This window comes from Mytilus californianus, unplaced genomic scaffold, assembly GCF_021869535.1.
Source record: "Mytilus californianus isolate M0D057914Y unplaced genomic scaffold, xbMytCali1.0.p SCAF_13, whole genome shotgun sequence".
In the NCBI taxonomy this organism is placed as follows: domain Eukaryota; kingdom Metazoa; phylum Mollusca; class Bivalvia; order Mytilida; family Mytilidae; genus Mytilus; species Mytilus californianus.
In genome coordinates, this window is record NW_026262615.1 from 10,298,479 (window position 1) to 10,321,770 (window position 23,292).

General features: G+C 33.5%; 1 protein-coding gene across 1 annotated transcript in view; it reads left to right on the forward strand.

Moving 5' to 3' along the window:
- The window catches only part of LOC127723159 (oocyte zinc finger protein XlCOF28-like), a 39,898-nt gene that overhangs the window by 2,677 nt on the left and 13,929 nt on the right, over nucleotides 1–23,292 (forward strand). The window contains exon 2 of the mRNA XM_052229655.1: nucleotides 21,650–22,303. Coding sequence (XP_052085615.1) covers nucleotides 21,727–22,303 — 577 coding nt within the window. The 5' untranslated portion in view covers nucleotides 21,650–21,726. The remainder of the gene's footprint in view (nucleotides 1–21,649; nucleotides 22,304–23,292) is intronic.

The window sequence follows — 23,292 nt, forward strand, 5'->3', positions numbered from 1 at the left end:
AAGAGATTAATTTATTAAGATCAAAGTCATATGAAAAATTGTTGATTAATGTTGACTAATGATTGTTCTAACTTCTGTAATATATATATTTCCCCCCGCTAAACGTTGACATGGTTGAGGGAGGGACATATAAATACTGTTACATTTCTTGCCAGATTTTTTATAAAACTTTCATCATAGGTTTATATCAGTATTGTCATGAACAAGTTTGAAAATCAGTGCAGATTAACAATTTTAAAAGAGTTATGTCCCTTGGAAATATTATTTATATGGAAAATGGCATTGTTATATATAGCGCTCATGAAAGCCATCAAAGCAAATCATTACATGAAACACGCATTTTTGTATATACACAATATAAATGACATGAAAAATTATGTCATACTATGCAGAAATATTAAAAGTGCAGTGAGCATGGTAACCAAATATTATTAAAAGCATACAGATCTGTTTAAAACACATAAGCAGCTATATATATACAGGTATATAGCACATTAAGCAGAAAAGCATTTTAAATTAAAGCATTAATTTATTTGCAGGCATTGAATTGTCATGAACTACCATTCCAGATAACAAAAAGTTTAGAAAATTGCTTGAAATTGTAATCTTCTCCAAAACTCAAGGGTAGTTCATTCCAAATTTTTGTAGCTGTGTAGCGAAAAGGGCCTAACAAAAACAATTATTTGTCTGGTTCACAGACAATAACTGGAGTATTAGTGTATGGATCTCTATTAAATTTTAGCACAATAGCAAAAATTGTTCAGGTTCCATACCACAATAGGAAGGTTGGGATTTATTTTGGGGGTTATTGTCATAGCTGTTTATATTAGTATTTAGGGCCAAAAACAAGCATTTTTCATGTTTCAGGACAATAGTTTGTGTATAAGAGTATAGATTTCTATGAAATTTACCACAAGGTTCCATACTTCAAAGGGAAAGTTGGGATTGATTTTTAGGGGTCATGGGTCAATTTAGGATAGACTCTTGAATTTTAAAGAGTCGAAATAGGATGAACAGATCATATAAACCCGAAGGCAAATATAATACAAGCCCAAACGAAAAAATATAAATAAGTCTAAATTGAAAACAACTTTCAAACCTATGATTGCGTTGGATAAAAACCGCAATTTTTATACCTGTGCATGCAAAACAAATTTCTTAGTAGAGGGGTCTAAATACAGCACAAACAACATTTTCCAAAAGACCAAAAAAGTGAAAAAGTATATTTTAACAAAACGCATTTGACTAACAGGTCGAACAACGGATGTTCTTAAACCCTGCTGACTGCCATTGGCGATTGCCAAATAAACGGATCACAAGATGTAAAAAGATGGATCTTTATTTAATTTATTAATTTAATACCAAACAGAAATAATAAACTTGCGGAAAAGATGGTATACTGCAAACATGAGGTGCAAAAATTTGTACACCATATCCGGATTTCGACAAGTAATATCTCTTCAGTGATGTTAGGAATCGAAACGGTATTTGGAAGGCCATATAATTTACCTAAATTTAGGTATATATATAAAACGTCTCAAATTTAGCCCAACAATGTTAGATGTGCTACTGCAAATTTCCCTCAGCAGGATTGGAACCCTTGCGTCTGTGACATCGTGGCAACACCGCCTGCACCATGTCCAGCGCCCTAGCCCACTTAACCACCTAGGCTACATAAAAATATAGCTTTTGGTGGTTAATGTAATGCCTTTTCTCCTCGGCTTTATCTAGGGTTGTAACACAGTGCATGATGTATAGTGGCAAGTAGATGATGTACCTTTCAGATCAGCTACATTGTCTGTCGTAAAGGATGATAATTAATGTGAATTACCATGCTGCCACATGAAATTTTTAATTTTATAATACACGTTTAAACATGTGACAACTTTATGACAAACCTTCTCCATCAGACAACACATGGTTATACAGGGCTAACACCATGATATATATATACATTTTGTTATGCCCCCGCCGTAGAGGTGGGGGCATAAAGTTTTACCCTTGTCCGTCTGTATGTACGTACGTACGTACGTTCCAAATTGGTTTCCGTTCTCTAACTTGAGTTTGCCTCAACCAAATATTATGAAACTTATACACAATGCTTATTACCACAAAATTGCAAAATTTTTATTTTCTTCTAAATATCAAGTAATTTTTATACGACCGCAAAAAAATTTTGTGGTCGTATATTGGTATGACGTTGGCGTCGTCGTCGTCGTCGTCGTCCGGCGTCGGCGTCGTCGTCCGGCGTCGTCGTCCGAATACATATTGGTTTTCGCACTCTAACTTTAGTTTAAGTGAATGGATCTTTTTGAAATTTGACCATAAGGTTAAATACCACAAAAGGAAGGTTGGGATTGATTTTGGGGGTTATGGTACCAACAGTTAAGGAATTAGGGGCCAAAAAGGGGCCAAAAATGAGCATTTTCTAGTTTCCAGACAATAACTGTGGAACGGTGTATGGATCTCTCTGAAATTATACTACAAGTTTCCATACCACAAAGGGATGGTTAGGATTTGCTTTGGGGGGTTATGGCTCAAACCGTTTAGGAATTAGGGGCAAAAAAGGGGGAAAAACAAGGTTGTACTGGTTAATGGACAAATACTTTAGTACAAAACATAATTTAAAGCAGTGTAAGGGAGATAAATCAAATACATCATTGAAATTATCTCCCTTACACTGCTTTTAAATTATGTATAAAGTAATGGTTAATGAACAATAAAGATAATCTAAAACAGTGTAAGGGAGGTAATCCAAATACAACGTTTTGGTTACTTCCCTTACTCTGCTTTTAAATTATGTTTAAAGTAATGCATATTTATAAAGGAAGACCAGTAAAAATATCTGCAAATGTTTTCATCTTTTTTTTTTACAAAAAAATCCATATGAAAGATTTGACACTATATTTTAATTAATTCTATTATAAAATAGATTAAGTTAGCACTATGGTAAATTTAAATGGGTAATTATGGTTGCCAACTCCATTGGAAATTTGAATTGAGATTATGACCATATCTTGAGGGAAAGAATTTTTTTGGGGGAAAAAGGGGGGGGGGGGGGGATAAAAAGAAATTGTGGGGGGCCAATTTTTTCTCATTTCAGATTTCAGAAATTAAAAAGAATTATTCTTCAAATATTATTTTTTTTTCAAATTTCAAATATTGAAAAATTTCAAGAAGTAATCTTTAATTGCACAGTATGGCGCATTAGATTTGTAAAATCTTTGATCACATTTATTTATTTGTTATGCCGAATCTAACAGTGTATTTAGATTTTTAATTTTGGGTCCAGTTTTCAAATTGGTCTACATTAATGTCCAAAGGGTCCAAAATTAAACTTTGTTTGATTTTAGCAAAAATTGAATATATGAGGTTCTTTGATATGCTGAATCTAAACATGTATTTAGATTTTTGATTTTTGGCCCAGTTTTCAAGTTGGTCCAAATTGGGGTCCAAAATTAAACTTTGTTTGATTTCAACAAAAATTGAATATATGGGGTTCTTTGATATGCTGAATCTAACCATGTATTTAGATTTTTTATTTGTGGACCCCGTTATCTAATTGGTTCATATTGAGGTCAAAAGGGTCCAAAATTAAACTTTGTTTGATTTCATCTAAAATTGAATTATTGGGGTTCTTTGATATTCCAAATCTAACCGTGTATTTCACTGGTAGACCTATTTGGCAAATGACCGCGATTTTTGGATAATCTGCGCGGAACGGAAAATAATTAGAGGTTCATCGTAAATTTGCTGTGTCACAGAAAATTATGCATGTCATCCGGAGATTTACCGTGTCGGCGGGAATTTGCCGTTTGTCCGATAAAACTGGTGTGTATTGAGTCATTGATAGAACCAGTGATGCGTGAGCGACGGTTATTAATAGATCGTTGAGTATAGATGTTTACATAATCCATTATACAGTGTCGACGGGAATTAGCCGTTGGTCCGATAAAACTGGTGTGTATTGAGTCGTCAATAGAACTACTGGTGCGTGAGCGACGGTTATTTATAGCTCGTTGTGATATATACAATGTTTACAGTCAGATAAACAAAACTGTCTTATTACTCTTTTCAGTCGAGATAATAAAGTTACTTACGATTTAAATATCGAATTTGGTAATTGTTCAATAAAGAAAAATCTATTTTAATGTGACCAATGAACAGGATGAATACACGTGGTAACTTTGCAATCACAACTACAAATATTCTCACCTTATAAAATTCTTCTTTATTGTCATGTTTAGAAAAGAAATCAGTTCCTGTACTAATAGAGTCTTTTTACTGAAGATGCAGTTATCCGGCAAGATGTCATACTGATTTGACACTTGTCCTAGTGTAGTTAACACCTGCTGTGATATTCCTTGTACAATACAAGTGGAAGGTCGTAAATAATTCAATCTGTACCCGATTGATCAGAATTAAATTTTACCTGTACAGATATTTACTCTTTATGGAGGATATCATAGATACATGTTATATATTGTATTGTATTTGATGAAGATAATTTAAATACATTATATAATAAAGACCTATTTGCATATACATCGAACATGTTCATTCCAACCAAGAAGGTTTGAAATCGAATGTGTTCATCAAACTTTCGATACAATCAGTCCCGTAAATTATATATACGAGTCATTCGTTTATGGTTACAAAATTGTTACCCTTCTATCGTCTTATTTCTTTGTGCTATTAAAAGAAACTCACAATTTTCCATATCAGATCGACATATCGTACGAGTCCTAAAATAAATAATTGAATAATCTTCTTTTTACTTTAGACACCACGTTCCCCACAAGAGCCTCAAGGTCTAATCATACCTATCAATCATTAGCCGCAAGTTGAACATTTTGGTCAGCCTTTCTATTTTGACATCGTTGCGAATTTTTTTAAATTGATATGTGATATGAATAAAGTGATGGGAGGTTTATATACGGCCGATCAGAATTTTTTTTTTATTCTAATAAGATTTTTCTTAGTGTCAGAGTCTGAATTCGTAATCGTCAAAATAGCATGCTTTACAAAAAGATCGGGCAATTCAAACGTTTCTTTACACATAGATGTTATTAAATACGTCATACAATACATGCAAATAAAACATTTGAGTTCATTTTTTCTGTATCTATATTCAATATATCAAAATTTATTTCAAAAGGTAAACATTTATAATCATTACAAAGTTATTATTTGATTTTTATTTAAGTCGGTTTATTGAAACAATATAATGACATCGTCTTTGCAGAAGTATTAATCCAGAAATTAACGTATTTTGACTTCCCATTTGTTCCACTGTATAGGATAATTTATTCACGAATTGCATCATAAATAATTACTAACAAAACAGTTGCTGAAATGCAAGTTGTATATTTATAATTTTACTAATATGCGTTTTGGTTCCGTTCAGATTTGCTGTTATAGCATGTATTGATTCCTTGATTTTCATTATTTATCTAGTTTTCAGTTGTATATACTAGTTCCAGTCAGTATAGGGCTAAATATTTTGCCTTCCAACAAAGCCAACAATTTAGCATCGGACGTATACGTGATTGCGTATTTATACATTAATCATATATCTATATGTAATATCAGAAGTAATGGACTCCTAGTATTTTGTCCTTTTATAGCTGGCTATGCGGTATATGCTATGCTCATTGTTGAAGGCCGTACGGTGACCTATAGTTGTTAATTTCTGTGTCATTTGGTCTCTTGTGGAGAGTTGTCTCATTGCCAATCTTACCACATCTTTTTTATAACGGACTCGTTTAGCAATGTTATATCATCACAACAGATGAGAAAAACCCCATGGATGACAATTGTCTATATCCATGTCAACTGGGGTTAGGAGCGGAACATATTGATTGTGTATGTTTATGAGGGTCTGGATAGGATTTATAGAAGAATAGAGAATATAAATGGACAAAAAGTGCACAACAAAGGGCCAAATAAAGTGAAGAAAATAGACGCCAAGAAAATAAGGAATAGAGAAAAATATGAAGAATAGAGAAAAAATGACTAACAAATTAAAAGACAAACAGGATTGAAAGACACCCCTTTCCCCCAATATTCAAGACCCTCGTATGTGTTCAAAGAAAATCTGCATACGCTATAGTTCCTTGCTATAAAGTTACGTTCTCAAATGTTATTTGCCCAAGCCTTTTAAATTAATCAATTCAAAAATTAAAAGATCCCGGAGTCCCGATAAAGGTCCTATCCCCCCCCCCCCCACCCAATACTCTAAAACTTTTCAAGATGCACAGGTTTGTCTGTACTCAGAGTGAAATTTGTAGTGTAAATACGGCCCTATTTGCGAAAAGGTTATGATGAACATTAACAGTCAGCAAACTGTCACACAAGAAATAGGTTTAATGTCCGAAAACATGTGAAATAGACCACCTTTGTGAGGACATATAATAAAATATGTCGCATATATCTCAACTCCTCTTCGTGACATGTCATACAGAATTTTAATTTATACCGTCTTAGATGACAATTTATCATCGAGGCTGCTTCAATGGTAAATGCATAATATAAACTTCATACATTAGTCCCATTTCTAATGTTGTCTTTTCGTCCTCCCAACATTTTTTTCAAAATCCGGGATCCGCACTCGACTATATTATGGGAGTCTATCAATGGAGCCAGAGATACATCATAACAAATGGAGGTTTCAACGACCTTGACTGGCTATACAGCCCTTGCACGGTCGGTAAATACATTATACACAGATACACTGGCTAGTTAAAGGGACAATAAACGGAAGTATAAATTGCCCCAGGTATTTAAAGTCATATATTGTGTGTTATGTGTACACCGTCACGTGTGAGTGATTTCAAAGATAATCAAAATGATGTAATTCATGTAGTATCTACCATGCAGCTACGCATCATTGCACGTAATATTGGACATCGCAAAAACCTAGTCTTTTTTTATGTGCATTGTAAGATATTTAAAATGATATAACACACATTTAATGAAAAAAGAAATGTTGAAGATGGACATAATTTTCTGATTTACTGGTGAATTAAAAATTCTATAGAATATCTGAAATGATTTTAAGGAGCATGCATCTCATTTATCTGGTTTTTTTTATGCTAAGTTAGTATAATAAGTCAAAGTGTTGATCGAATTATAATTGTGTTTTGTCTTTTAAAATGTGTAGCCGTGTTATTTTGTTCACAGAACGAGGACAAATTGAAATTGACACAAAAGAAAAATTAAAAAAAAACAAAAATAAAAGTTATTACCGTACCATAAGTTGATTAATAATCATAAAAACTGTAAAATACTGTAAAATGAAATATATTTATTATACCTATTCCGACACACATGAGGCCACACTAAAAAAATATTTTAGTTTGCCCAAACCCTACCCAAAGGTAGAGACAGTGGGTAGGTAGGTAGGTAGGTATGCATTTTCTTTCTTTTTTCGGCAAAGAGAAGTTGAAGTATCAGATATGTTTTAGTATACAGGACTATCTGATTTTAAAAAAACTTTTCAAATCAGGGCAATAAAAGATTTTGAGTAGGCAGCTATTTTCTGGATAGGTAGGGTTAGGGCAAACAAACATATTCTTTTTTATGGCCTGAGTTCAATTTATTAATCCCTCAAGGGATACCAGCTACCAAGGAGACATTTAATTTATCGGTACTCAAATCACTTCAATATTTTATTTCTCCGCGTGAGTACCTGATGAAGCTTAGATTATTTCACATAGACGGACCAAGGATTAAAAAAAATAAAAGTAGTAAAAAATATATCATTTATTAGCTAGCACACCAGTGGCGGATCCAGAAATTTTCATATGCATTGGCTGCCTAAAAGGGGGCTCGCTCTAGTCATGCTTCAGTGATTCCCTACATAATCAACCAAATTTTTTTTCCAGAAAAGGGGGGACCTGCCCCTTCTAAATCCGCTTCTTAAAACTTTGTCCGTCACTCCCTATATCTGAAAAGAGGGTGGTAAAGGGTTATTTTCGTGCAACTTGTTTTGCCATTTTTATTTCACGTGCAGCTGTGAAAACAGGTTCGTTATTCACCGTGTTTCGTGAAATCGGTAAAAAGATCAACGTGCAAGACATTTTTAATTGTTCGTTCATCGTGAAATGGCAATGTTATTTCGCGTTCTTCCGTGCAGGAACGCCCCCTTTTACGTCCCTCTGAAAAAGCTTTCATTATTTATTAATAATAAAAAAGTTCAATCACCATTATCTTATGATTAATTTAAAATGGCCATTAATTCTCGCTCATTGATAATCCAAGTTTAATTAACCACTTGACCATGCACCAATACCCTGAAATTTCATATTATTATACAAATCCTATGGTACAGCGTTGACACGTTTATTAGTTGGCACATCCAAGATATTACCTTCACAGCATTTTTCTAGATATATTTATATCTATGACCCACTCTTTGAGACCTAGCCTAAGTGTGACGAAAGTGCTATATATAACGAAAACAGCGGAGAAATGGATTAAATAGACTTGCTATATTGTACAAACTAAAGAAGGTCGGAGTTGAACTAAACCCGAAAAATTCAGTCTCTCCCCGTAATCGATTTCTTCTATATACTTGTTAATGAAGTAATCGTAGATCAGCGGAATATAACGACTGAATTATTAGGGTAGGTGAAAATAAAAGTCTGAATTAACCAAATATGTAGTTTCATAAGGAGGGACCTGGACAGCCTGCCCCCACCCCACCCCCTAAATCAGCCCCCGAGTTGTCATACGTATTGACCGTTCTTGGCGCACACACGGTTTTCATTGCCTTTGTGTATTTTTGTACAAATAAAAAAAATGATTATAGTACTTAATTCAATCCATTTTCTTGAGACATATTACACGTACACGAATCATAAATTTTCTACGTTTTTATAATTTTGAACACAGCGTATGTCCTGGGACCTGACCTGAAATATACATGAAACATAGAAAATTCATGATAGTAACGCGTATAGGAGAAACATTTAAATTCAAGGGGTAAGGGGGTTTGGTCTGAGTCAGAAATCATTTGGAACACAACGTTATTCCCCACTGCTACCAAGCAATTTTTTTCTCAAAATAAACGGTATGGGGAAATCTTGAATTCAGAATATTTTTTTGTCATCTGCCTGACCACAATATTTTTTTCTCTCATCAAATTGGGGATCAGAATATGATTTTATGAGGGGAAAAAAGCAGTCACCCACCCCTTGAAGTTAAATGGTTGTCTTAAGAATTAATTAAATTGATATAGGTATGGTGTTTCAGGGGGGCTATCAGGGATTTGGAGTACTTGTATTCGGGATTATTTTTATAATCTGAATATAAAATAAGTGGTACAAATATATAATTACATTAGATGTATGTTTCATTATAATACGTTATTCTGAGTGGCTAACTGAAATCTCGCGTTATTCCTTAATCAACTTCATTACACAATGAAATTTATCATTCATGATGACACGAGATCCAACAGTAAAGTGCACAGGCAAATTAAATAAAAAAATGATAAAAATCGTGTTTTCATGATCCTAGCTAATTAACAATGTAATTATAAGTATTGGATGCTTCTTTTTGTAACTTCATAGGGGTGTAAAAGCATTGACCGTGCGCACATTTTTAGAATGAAGCGCTTCCGCGCTTCATACAAAAGGTACTTCGGCCAACGCTTTTACACCCAAATGAAGTTACAAAAAGAAGCATTCAATTCTTAAATAAAAAAAAAAAACATTTGGAAATCAACTTGACAAGATATCAGAAAACGGGAGCGATGAGAGATCGATTTTTAATTACATTGAAGTTATCCTCGACATACAAAAAATAACTAAATAAGTTGTCTAATTTGTTGACAAATATAAATATTCGTGGTAAAAAAAAGACAAAACATTGCGTGTGAGGGTCTACATGGAGTTAACAGAATAGACAATTCGGGCAAATCTGATGAAAAAAAAAACGAAAATTCGCAGTTATAGGAAATTAACCCAACGAACAGCAATTGAAATCTCCTCCCCAACAAATTGTATCTCACGACCTGTATAATGCTGGAAGTGGTTAAATGTGCTTTTGGAACACCCTTTAAAAATATGAGTAGGGTTCTGCAGGCCACGGCTTAGGTAGCACTTCACAGTTAGAAAATAAAATTAAAATTGAGCCACAGAATGTTTAATAATCTTCCAATCCTGGCCTTCTAATACATTAGGCCAACTGCAGCGCTTGTGTCATACATGCGAAACCACACACCTATCTATGGAGTGCTACCTTACTCGAATGCTCCCTTGACTGGCTATACATTGCTCGGTCGGCTATATAGGGGGAATGGCACGGTGCCCACCCCCTTTTTGTGGGAAAATAAATGTTGATTATATAGGGAATCACTTAAGAATGATATTAGCAGTTAGTGCCCCCTCCCCTTATATAAAAAAATCTAGATCCGCCACCGAGAACAAGTTATACCTGAGACTACTATAACATTATAGTAGTCTCAGGTTATACTAAAACAAATAATGCCGAAAATGGAACATCTCAAGTATATAAGGTAATCACACTCCCACTCCCGAAACAAACAAAAAACCGTCATGTTATTGCAATCTAATAACAGTTATTTAATTCGCTTTATTATTGTTTTCATTAGTTTACAAGTTGTGACCTTCGAAATTGTTTTATTTAATTTTCCTATAGACTTTTATGGTAACCCCCTTTGCCCCTAAAAAACAAACAAAATAAAGTTTCCCTCCCACAAGATTCAAAACTTAAACGTTGATTTGAAAAAAAAACTTGATTTTAGATTTTCGGTTATAAATTGAAATGAACCTTCTAGAGCCTCAACTTTAACGCGCACAATAATGTCAATCATTACACATCAAATTTAACCCTAAATTGACATTTCACAATCGGTCAGTAACATCACCTGTGTTTATAGTTACATGATATTTCCCGCCGTTGGAAAATCTCGTGCAGTCGACACAATTGATCTGAGCTATTTTTAACATTCTCTTTTGTGAGCGAAGTCAAGTTTAAGATCAAGTTGATTACAGATATTTTTGGCGTGCATTATTTCATTATTTAAAATGTTCGGTCTACATTCGTTACAGTCTAATTTTTAATTAAAAGAAACGTAACATCATTTCTTTTTTTTTGTTGGCAATTATAGTAAATTAATCTCATCCCGGAATGTATATAATATACACTTTAACATTACACCTGAAAGTGCTTTATAATAAACGGAGAAACTGTCTAACAATTAAAATTTAAAAGAATATTATCTCTCAGGCATATTTTAAGATGAGTGATTGTTGGTTGCTTAACTTCCAGTGGCAAATATTCCATGCATGTCAGGACGAACTTAGTTTTAACATCGCACTCTCAAAAATAAGTGAAAAACAATAATGATCAGAAAAACTTTTATTCATGTAAAATAACCCTCCAATCTTTTAATTAGAACTTATTTATTTTTCACAATGTAACAGATTAGTTTACAAGACGTTCATTGAGGTATACATGTACGCAACTTTCATATCTTTTGAATGGAACTTTTTTGTCTAAAAGACAACCTACGAGTTAGCGAAATCGAGTTTGAAAGGACTGCATTGTGCGTAAATACATATACATATTATGAAACGGCGGTCGGTGTATTACCAACATACTGCTATACCAGTTGACCCCTGATATCAACTAAGGTTAAAACTTTCCCCTGTCCGTCAGAAATGTAAAGCTTCGATTCAATTCAATGTTGACACCTGTATCAAATGAACAGATGGTTCATTGTATTTTAGTTCCAATAAACGGTTCTTTTTGTATAACCACAGTTGAATAGTAATTCAATAAAACAAATGACGGATGAACTAATTAATTATGAATATGAAATAATGTCCAAATGTTCCTATATACTAGTATACACATTCGGACTACAATTCGCAACTTGTTATTATCTCATCGAATCATATTGTTTTGTTTATATATGCCTTCAATCCCTAGGAGTATAAATGTGCATTTCATTAATAAAGATTAATGGATCACACAGGTAAATCAGATCGTAGTAAAAATTCATATTTGCCAATGAAATTTAAATGATCTCTGGCCTCGGACATATACATATATTTTTCTATTAAACAAGTGTCAAATCAGTATGTGACATCTTGCCGGATAACGGCATCTACAGTAATAAGACTTGATTTCTTTTCTAAACATGACAATAAAGAAGAATTTTATAAGGTGAGAATATTTGTAGTTGTGTACTGCAAAGTTACCGCGTGTATTCATCCTGTTCATCGGTCACATTAAAATAGATTTTTCTTTATTGAACAATAACCAAATTCGATATTTAAATATTAAGTAACTTTATTATCTCGACTGAAAAGGGTAATAAGACAGTTTTTTTTATCTGACTGTAAACATTGTATATATCACAACGAGCTGTTATTAACCGTCGCTCACGCACCAATAGTTCTATTGACGACTCAATACACACCAGTTTTATCGGACCAACGGCTAATTCCCGTCGACACTGTATAACGGATTATGTAAACATCTATATACAACGATCTATTAATAACCGTCGCTCACGCATCACTGGTTCTATCAATGACTCAATACACACCAGTTTTATCGGACAAACGGCAAATTCCCGCCGACACGGTAAATCTCCGGATGACATGCATAATTTACTGTGACACAGCAAATTTACGATGAACCTCTAATTATTTTCCGTTTCTCGCAGATTATCCAAGTTACACCGCATTTTTTCCAAAAATTGCGGGGGTTTGCCAAATAGGTCTACCAGTGTTTAGGTTCTTAATTTTGGGTCCTGTTTTTTAAATTGGTCTACATTGAGGTCCAAAGGGTCCAAAATTAAACTTAGTTTGATTTTAACAAAAATTGAATTCTTGGGGTTCTTTGATTTGCTGAATCTAAACATGTGTTTAGATTTTTGATTATGGGCCCAGTTTTCAAGTTGGTCCAAGATAGGGTCCAGTATTTAAACTTTGTTTGATTTCAACAAAAATTGAATATATGGGGTTCTTTGATATGCTGAATCTAAACATGTATTTAGATTTTTGATTATGGGCCCAGTTTTCAAGTTGGTCCAAATTGGGGTCCAAAATTAAACTTTGTATGATTTCAACAAAAATTGAATATATGATGTTCTTTGATATGCTGAATCTAACCATGTATTTAGATTTTTTATTTGTAGGCCCCGCTATCAAATTGGTTCATATTGAGGTCAAAAGGGTCCAAAATTAAACTTTGTTTGATTTCATCGAAAATTGAATTATTGGGGTTCTTTGATATGCCAAATCTAACCGTGTTTTTAGATTTTTAATTTGGGTCCCGTTTTTTAAATTGGTCTTCATTGAGGTCCAAAGGGTCCAAAATTAAACTTAGTTTGATTTTAACAAAAATTGAATTCTTGGGGTTCTTTGATATGCTGAATCTAAACATGTATTTAGATTTTTGATTATGGGCCCAGTTTTCAAGTTGGTCCAAGTTGGGGTCCAAAATTAAACTTTTTTTGATTTCAACAAAAATTGAATATATGGGGTTCTTTGATATGCTGAATCTAACCATGAATTTAGAATTTTTATTTGTGGGCCCCGCTATCAAATTGGTTCATATTGAGGTCAAAAGGGTCCAAAATTAAACTTTGTTTGATTTCATCAAAAATTGAATTATTGGGGTTCTTTGATATTCCAAATCTAACCGTGTATTTAGATTTTTAATTTTAAGTCCCGTTTTTTAAATTGTTCTACATTAAGGTCCAAAGGGTCCAAAATTAAACTTAGTTTGATTTTAGCAAAAATTGAATTCTTGGGGTTCTTTGATATGCTGAATCTAAACATGTGTTTAGATTTTTGATTATGGGCCCAGTTTTCAAGTTTGTCCAAGTTGGGGTCCAAAATTAAACTTTGTTTGATTTTAACAAAAATTGAATATATGGTGTTCTTTGATATGCTGAATCTAACCATGTATTTTGATTTTGGACATTGGACCATAATAGGTAAATTAAAAAAAATCAAGTTCTTAGACCACATTCTTTCTGTGTCAGAAACCTATGCTGTGTCAAATATTTAATAACAATCCAAATTCAGAGCTGTATCAAGCTTGAATGTTGTGTCCATACTTGCCCCAACTGTTCAGGGTTTGACCTCTGCGGTCGTATCAAGCTGCGCCCCAGCGAAGCATTTTATTAAAATTGGAGTTATCTTCCTTTGTCCATGATTATAGTTGAATCAACTACAATCAATGCTGTATACAATGCAATGTTTAATTTTGACTTCCAGTGATAAAACACAGATCAAGTTGAATTTTAGTTGTGTCACTTTAACCATTATTGAGTTATGCCCCTTTATAAATCGTAAGATTGCAAAATTTTAGTTTCCATTCTGTAACTTAAGTTTGCCCCAACCAAACATTATGAAACCTATACACAATATTCATTACCACAAAACTAAGATCAAGTACAAATTTTTACTTATACATGTTATACACAATGCTTATTACTGCATAATACAGATTAAGTACGAAATTTGGTGGCGACACTTTTACCATTCTTGAGTTATGTCCCTTTATAAACATAAAAATTGCTGAATTTTTCGTTTCCATTCTCTAACTTTAGTTTGTCTCAACCAAATGTTATAAAACTTATACACAACCATTCTAGAGTTATACCACATCTTCTTATATCTAATTATGCGTGTTTACAATTTTTATACGACCGCAAAAATTTTTGCGGTCGTATATTGGTATGACGTTGGCGTCATCGTCGTCGTCCGGCGTCGTCCGAAGACACATTGGTTTTCGCACTCTAACTTTAGTCTAAGTGAATGGATCTCTATGAAATTTTACCATAAGGTTCAATACCACAAAAGGAAGGTTGGGATTGATTTTGGGGGTTATGGTACCAACAGTTAAAGAATTAGGGGCCAAAAAGGGGCCAAAAATAAGCATTTTTGTAACTTCCGGACATAACTTGTGTGTTAGTGTATGGATCTCTCTGAAATTGTACCACAAGGTTCCATATCACACAGGGAATGCTGGGATTGATTTTGGGGGTAATTGCCTCAAAATATTAGGAATTAGGGGCCAAAAAAGATGCAAAAAACAAGCATTTTTCTAGTTTCATGACAATAACTTGTGTGTAAGTGTATGGATCTTTCTCAAATTGTACTACAAGGTTCCATATCACAAAGGGAAAGCTTGAATTGAGTTTGGGGGTAATTGCCCAAAAAGTTTAGGAATAAGGGGCCAAAAAGGGGCCAAAAATAAGCATTTTTCTAGTTTCCAGACAATAACTTGTGTTCAAGTGTATGGATCTCTCTGAAATTGTACTGCAAGGTACCATACCACAAAGGGAAGGCTGGGATTGAGTTTGGGGGTGATGAATCATAAGGGGGTTCAAAAAATTTGGGGGGGGGGATTTTTTTTTTTCTTTTTTTCCTTTTTTTTTTCTTTTAAAATTTTCCATTTTAAGTTGGTTATTTCTGTTTTATATTTAAAAGCAAATAATAATGATATGGTAGGAGATACACACCAAACAGGATGTGTAAATTATTATATAATAAGTATTGTGCAATAGCAAGAAATTTTCAATTGCACAGTATTGCACAATAGCAAGAAATCTTCAATTGCACAGTATTGCGCAATAGCAAGAAATCTTCAATTGCACAGTATTGTGCAATAGCAAGAAATATCCAATAGCACAATATTGCGCAATAGCAAGAAATTGTCAATTGTACAGTATTGCGCAATAGCAAGAAATATTCAATTGCACAGTATTGTGCAAAAGAAGATACTTCGTATAAATTGCTTATTTCTTGACCAATTTCAATGGGGTTTTATTCTTGAATTCTTGGGGTTCTTTAATATGCTGATTCTAACCGTGTATTAAGTTTTTGGATTTAGGGCCCCGTTTTTAAATTGGTCCACATTGAGGTCCAAAGGGTCCAAAATTAAACTTTGTTTGATTTCATCAAAAATTGAATTATTGGGGTTCTTTGATATGCCGAATCTAACCGTGTATTTAGATTCTTAATTTTTGGTTCCGTTTTCAAATTGGTCTACATTAAGGTCCAAAGGGTCCAAAATTAAACTTAGTTTGATTTTAACAAAAATTGAATTCTTAGGGTTCTTTGATATGCTGAATCTAAACATGCATTTAGATTTTTGATTATGGGCCCAGTTTTCAAGTTGGTCCAAATCGGGGTCCAAAATTAAACATTTGTTTGATTTCAACAAAAATTGAATTTATGGGGTTCTTTGATATGCTGAATCTAACCATGTATTTAGATTTTTGATTTTTGGGCCCCATTATCAACTTTGTCCACATTGAGGTCAATAGGGTCCAAAATTAAACTTTGTTTGATTTCATCAAAAATTGAATTCTTGGGGTTCTTTGATATGCTGAATCTAACCATGTATTTAGATTTTGGATATTGGACCATAATAGGTGAATGTCCAATTTAAAATTTTTAAGTTCTTAGACCACATTCATTCTGTGTCAGAAACCTATGCTGTGTCAAATACTTAATCACAATCCAAATTCAGAGCTGTATCAAGCTTGAATGTTGTGTCCATACTTGCCCCAACTGTTCAGGGTTCGACCTCTGCGGTCGTATCAAGCTGCGCCCTGCGGAGCATTTTATTAGTTTCTGTTCTCTAAAGTTAGCCTCAACCAAATGTTATGAGACTTACACACAATGCTTATTACCACAAAACTCAGATCAAGTTCAAATTTGGGTAGCATCACTTTTACTGTTCTTCAGTTATGTCCCTTTATAACTATATGATATGCATCATCATCACATGTGGACACTATTCACATTTATTTTAAGAAAGCAAATGTACATTAACCCCTTTAAAAACTTAGATAATATTGTCCATTAATGATTAAAAATAAATTAAGTTCTTGGTGTACTTGGATATTATGGTCCATTCATAAATAAATTAAATTAAATTCTTGGTGTACTTGGATATTATGCATATGGTCCATTAATAAATAAAGAAATTAAATTCATGGTGTACTTCTACGGTTATGCTGAATCTAACTGTGTATTTAGATTTTGGATATTGGACCATAAGGGGTAAAATCTAATTTCAAATTTTTCAGTTCTTTGACTACAATCATTTTGTGACAGAAACCTATATTGGGTCAAATATTTAATCACAACCAAATTTAGAGCTGTATCAAGCTTGAAGGTTGTGTCCATATTTTCCCCAACTGTTCAGGGTTCGACCTCTGCGGTTGTATCTAGCTGTGCCCCATGGAGCACTTTATTTTTTAATGTTACCAAGATTTATAAATGCTGATTCAGATATATCATTAATTAAGGGCTTTCCACTCCGTTAGGAAAGACCTTATTGTTTTTCTAATGTTTTTTTTTTTTTTTTTTCTTCCAGCATTTTTTTGACATGGCCTCCCCTCATTTCTATTAAAGTTATCAAGACCAAATATGGACCATCGATAGACCTCATCATGAAGTATTACCAGATGAGGGCACGTAGGATTTCATCATCCCCTGTAGAAGTTATCTCCCTTTTATTGGTTTTTTTCAACATGGCCCCCCCCTCGTTGTTTTTAAAGATATCATGACTTTATGTGGACAATAGGTAGATCTCATCATGATGTATTACCATATGAGGGCACGTAGGATTTCATTATCCCCTTTGAGAGTTGCATCCCCTCGAAGCAATTTCTTTTACTTGCATTTTTCTTAAAAAGTATAAGAGATAGAATCGAATTCAGGGTTCGACATTAACTTTTATACCAACTTGTCCAGTTGGGCAAGTGCCCTATTACTTTTACTTGTCCGAAAGTGAAATCTACATGCCCAAACTTTTACATGCTATTTTTGTGGTTGTAATGTAGTACATGCAGATAAAATATAGTTATCATGTATATGGGGTGTAAATTGATTATGGAGTATGAAAATATACTATGAGGCATATATGAGCCGAGGAGGGAGGGAAAAGATCGATGAATATACGGAAATTGGATCATTTACATAGAGATACTTATTTCATAATAATTTATCTAAGAAATGCCATTTCAAAAAACCCTTCTTGATAAACTGACAACAACTGACAAATTTGTTAAAGTTTAATTTCATTTTCTCTTTCAAGCTTTTACGTTTTTCCATCTTAGGGAAATACACATCCGATGTCAAATTATAAAGTTAGAACAACGAAAATAGACCTCCGCTTTCCATTGGTCGGTGGGAATAACACGTGCGTCGGAAACGCCCGAGTGGTGTCCCGAAGGATAACGATAATGACGAAGCAACGTCGCGGCCGCCTGATTGGCCAATATTTTTAAACGTGATCTATTTTTGGTAAAATGGGGAATTCAGTGCGAACAATTGACGAAATATACGCATTGAAGGGGGGTTAAGACCACTTTACTCGACCGTGCTGTGTTATCACTGAGTAATCTATGGACAAAACAACAGACACTATTGATTTTGTGAAATTTTAATCATATAACACTTTTTTTTTCACTTGCCCGATCGGACAACCAAGATGATGTTTTTACTTGTCCGAATACGGCATTAGCTTGCCCCGGGCAATCGGACAACCGTAAGTGTCGGACCCTGGAATTGAAAATGGCAGCATCTACAGTAACAAATGGCAATGTTAATAAACATAAACAATTAGTATGTTATCAATCCTTATAAGGAGTTATTTCCCTTGAAAAATTTTACACAATTTTTTAAAAATTGTATTTTGAGAACTGGAAGTCATAGAGACTTGGGACCTTCACCAATAATCTTTAATTCATTTGACCTTTAATTTGCACCCAAGGTCAAAGGTCACTGAGTGCAAAAACAATTTACGGTGCAATTTCAAGCTTACATATTAAGAAAACGATAAGAGTTTGCTGCGTACATACTGTGTATAAAATGTTCCTCTCGACGAGCTCTATATTTTATACATTAAGCTCAAAAATGTCCGACCGTCTGTTCAAAAGGTACAACGAGATAATTCTTTAAAGTATAGTTTTGTGTGCATATCTTTTAAAAGGTAACAGATATCAACCTACTATAAACTGCAAAAATTTTAAGACCTTCTGTTTGAGGTCAATGTCAGGTCATAATGAAATTTTACCTTGACCTTCTAAGTGTACTATGACCTTGACCTTGTGACATTTTTTTAGTGATTATTGTTCATGCATTGTTCTATTTTGTTGACATAATAGTTAAAGTCTAATTTCAAATTTTTCAGTTCTTTGACTGCATTCATTCTGTGTCAGAAACCTATACTGTGTCAAATATTTTATCACAATCCAAATTCAGAGCTGTATCAGGCTTGAATGTAGTGTTTGATGTTATCTACCCATGCCTTGTTGGGTAGGAAGGTAGTTTTTTTTTATTGTAGGCCAAAACCATAAATTACATGTTTTAGATAAGAAAACAACGTAACAGCATGAAAAAAACCATTTGAAACGATTTGTGTCATAAAATTTATCAGGTAGGCTGCTTTTTAAATGGCTAGGTAGGCAACATCAAACAATTTCAACATGTTCAATTTCATTTTTGGCCTTATTTAATTTTGCAGATGTAAGTAATACATGTACCTGAATACCACAGGCACTAGTGACTAGATTTTCTATCAATATTAATAAAATAGGAGCAATGGGAAGAAAATAATTACTATGTATATAAAAATAAGGAGATGTGGTACAGTGCTCCAGCTAGAAATCAAAAGGGGCAGGGTGCCAGAGGAGGGCAGGGCACTTTTTTATGAAAGGAAAAGGCACTGCTCATTTCTTTTGTCTACGTTTCTGTGTGTATCACGAGTTCACATTCTTTTTTTTACTGTAGATGTTGTTAATAAAGATGCATAAGATGTTGTTTTGATTATTTATTCTGTAAAATTTGCATTAGAAAATGTAATTCATACGACATGTTCATAAAACATGTCAATACACATTCATACATCACATCACTCTAAACCAATAGAGGCAAATTAACCTACTATTCTCCCCCCCCTCCCTTTTCCAAAAAAAAACAATATAAACTAAACATCTCATAGTTTAGCATTCATGTGACAGAGTTGTCTTATTTCAAAATTTACAGCTAGAGTTTGGCCCTCAAAACTTTTTTTCATTGTTTGTGTTAAGGAATTATTTAGTAAAGCTTCATCAAGTTGATGTCATGATAGTTTAACTTCACACTACCCATTTTTGTAGGATTGCAGCATATCATCATTATAAAAATTGAACTGATAAATTTCTTACTTGACAATGTATAGAACATGGATTGCTAAAAGTATGATTATCAAAAATAAATTGCAACATATTTTTTTTGGTATGTTCAAAGACAGTTAATATCCTTAAGGTAACATTCTTATATAATTTTGTATTCAATTGGTAATTTATTCCTATTTTTAATACTAGATAATATTTTAAGAGCACAAATTTGTAATAAGCTAAAACAGGGGAAGTAACTCCAAAATTAATTTCTAATACGTTAACTGTTTGCTTGTCGATCACAAGTTGAGATGGACGGCGTTTCTGTGAAGGCATAGTTGTATTTTGATGACTTAAATTCTATTCTAAAGTCATGAAAGTCTTCATTTATACACTCTTCTTGGAGATCGAAAATGCCGACCCAAGCTAAAAACACTCGCTGACACATTCATCAAATTTATGACAAAAAGGTACATTGTCTTAATTAAATTACCTAGTTATTAACACCTTTGAAGTCTTATCCACTGTAATTGATTGTAATGACATGATTAATCTGGGGGCAATCACCTTGTGTCATATATGTAATTTAACTTTGTGATAAGAAATCGATGAAACAAAAGGCAATTTTACCAAAACGGCATAAGGGTTTTTGGGGAAAAGGCGTCAGGGCAGAAGGGCATGGATGAAGGCAGCCAGGGCGCGACTGAGGGCACCCAGGGCGCGGCGCCCTTCTATTTTGGGCTAACGAGACCACTGTGGTATGATTGCCAATGAGACATCTATCTACCAAAGTTCAAATGAAGTGCCAGGATGTAAGCAATTGTAGGCACGTTATGGCCTTCAACAATGAGAAAAACACATACAGTATAGTCGGCTATTAAAGGCCCTAACAAGAAAAATGTGAAACAATTCAATTGAGAAAACTAATGGCCAAATTTATAACAAAACAATTCAGGAAGAACAAATATGACAGACATGAACAAAAGACAACCATTGAACTACAGGCTCCTGAATTGGGACAGGCTCATAAAGAATGTGGTGTGGTTAAACATGTTTGAAAGCACCAACCCTCTCCTAAACTGGGACAGTGGTGTAGTAACGGCACTCGTAACCCAAGAATACCTTTTTTTCCTGGGAATCTTTTCATTTACCCTTGTGCAACAGTTTCTTAACATCTGTATGTAGTATACGTACATACAGTTGATTTCTATGTTTAGTTCATGAGCATGATGAGATAAAAGGTTGAAGTCTATTAAAAAAGTATTAGCAAATAGAAAACAAATTGGATGGGTATGTTTTGACCAACCAAAAGATGAGAATTTAAACATTTTTAGAGTGAACATTGTAAAAAAAAATAGTTGTAGAAGTAAATTTTTGGAGATTTTGAAATCTTGAATTGAAAACTAAAATCTTGCAGTTTCTTTTACAGATAAATATTACTTACATCTTCAAGTATTACCACTGACTTTTGGTCTTTTTCAGATATGATGGTGCAGTAGTTTGTTCCAAGATTACTGCAAATTGAATCCTTTTACAACAGAAAGTTTAAGCGGCCTACAATGTCTAACTCCAGAATACCAAAGCATCAATCAAATCAGTTTGACAAGAAAGTGATCTTGACAAATGGATATTTATTTGATAAAGAGGCTGATACTGTGAAATTAGAACCTTTATCACCTATGTTGGATGAAAACTTTACTCATTATATTAAACATGAACCTCTATGTCCTAATAATGATCAGAATTCCTGTAAAGTAAATTTGGCTGTTAATGTTGAACCTCAGTCTTCTGAACTTAAAGGAAATTTGACAGTTAAAATTGAACCTCTGTCCTTTGAGTGTGGTCAAAATATGACAGTTGAAACGGAACTTCAATCATCAAAAGATTTTGAAAATATGACCATTAGGACACAGCATTCGTCTTCAGATATTGACAAGAAAGTTACAGTAAAAGTAGAACCGCATTCGCCTGATATAGATGATGCAGCAGAAACTGATGTTGTAGAGGATGTGAAGCTGAAAACAGATGAGAATTCCACTGAATATAACAGTGACAATACAATCAAAATTGAACAGTTGTTCAAAGACAAAGTTTGGAGTTCTGAAAGGCTATCTACAGAAGAGAAACTGGCAACAGGTAAAAGTATGAATAAGGATACCTAATGAGATATTTAAGGATGTTCGCTACTCTGTTTCAAAATAACAAGCCTTTTAAAAGAATGTTATAAATTGATAGTATATAAATAAAGGAAGTAAAAAAGCAGAAAAAAATTAAGGGTCTGTGACATTGTTTTCGAGATATAAGCCATTGAAAATTTGGCGGGAAATGATTTTCTCTAGATTTTTTATACATTTAACATTGGCACCTTTTTTTCTTTCAAAAACTATGAAAAAATAACAAAAATTTAATAAGATTTCCAAATATTGCTTTTTAAACTCAATGTAATAAAAGTAATGAAAAGAAAAATAGGGGTTAGTGGGCAAATTTTTTAATGGCACTACATGGATAAAACTACATTTGAACTAGAGGATTCTGAATATCTGACAAAAATAAAAAAAAAAGAGTAGCAAACATCCTTAAAAATGACAGCTGAGTTATGCAATTTTTACCCACAAAATCAATAAAAATAGCAGCTCTTTGAGCATGTTCATGATGTTGAGCAGTAAGACCACCTGCACGACCAGTCAAAGCAGCAATAATAAATATAACTCTATAGCACGGTGTAGAATGGTAACGGACTTATCGGGTTTTTTTTCGGCGTTTCAGCACTAATCGGGTTCGGCAACAGACTTATCGCGTTTTCAGATGACAACATTTGGCGTAAGTGGTTATTTCTTTCAACTTGTATTAAAGCAGAATTGATATTTCCAAATAAGCTTGATGTCACGGAATGGGGAAATTATTTATTTTGCTGTCTAGCTAATCATATATTCATGGGAAGCTACGATTTATTTCAAATTGTTTCCACCAAAGTGGTACCCGAACTTGAAAACAAACATTTTTCATGGAAAGATGTCTAATTGAAGCGTGTTTTAAGCATGCTGTTTTCTTTTCCAAGTAAATTTTTGGTTATTATTCATTAAATGTAGACATTTTCCCTTTCGGAACTGTTTCATGCACTATTA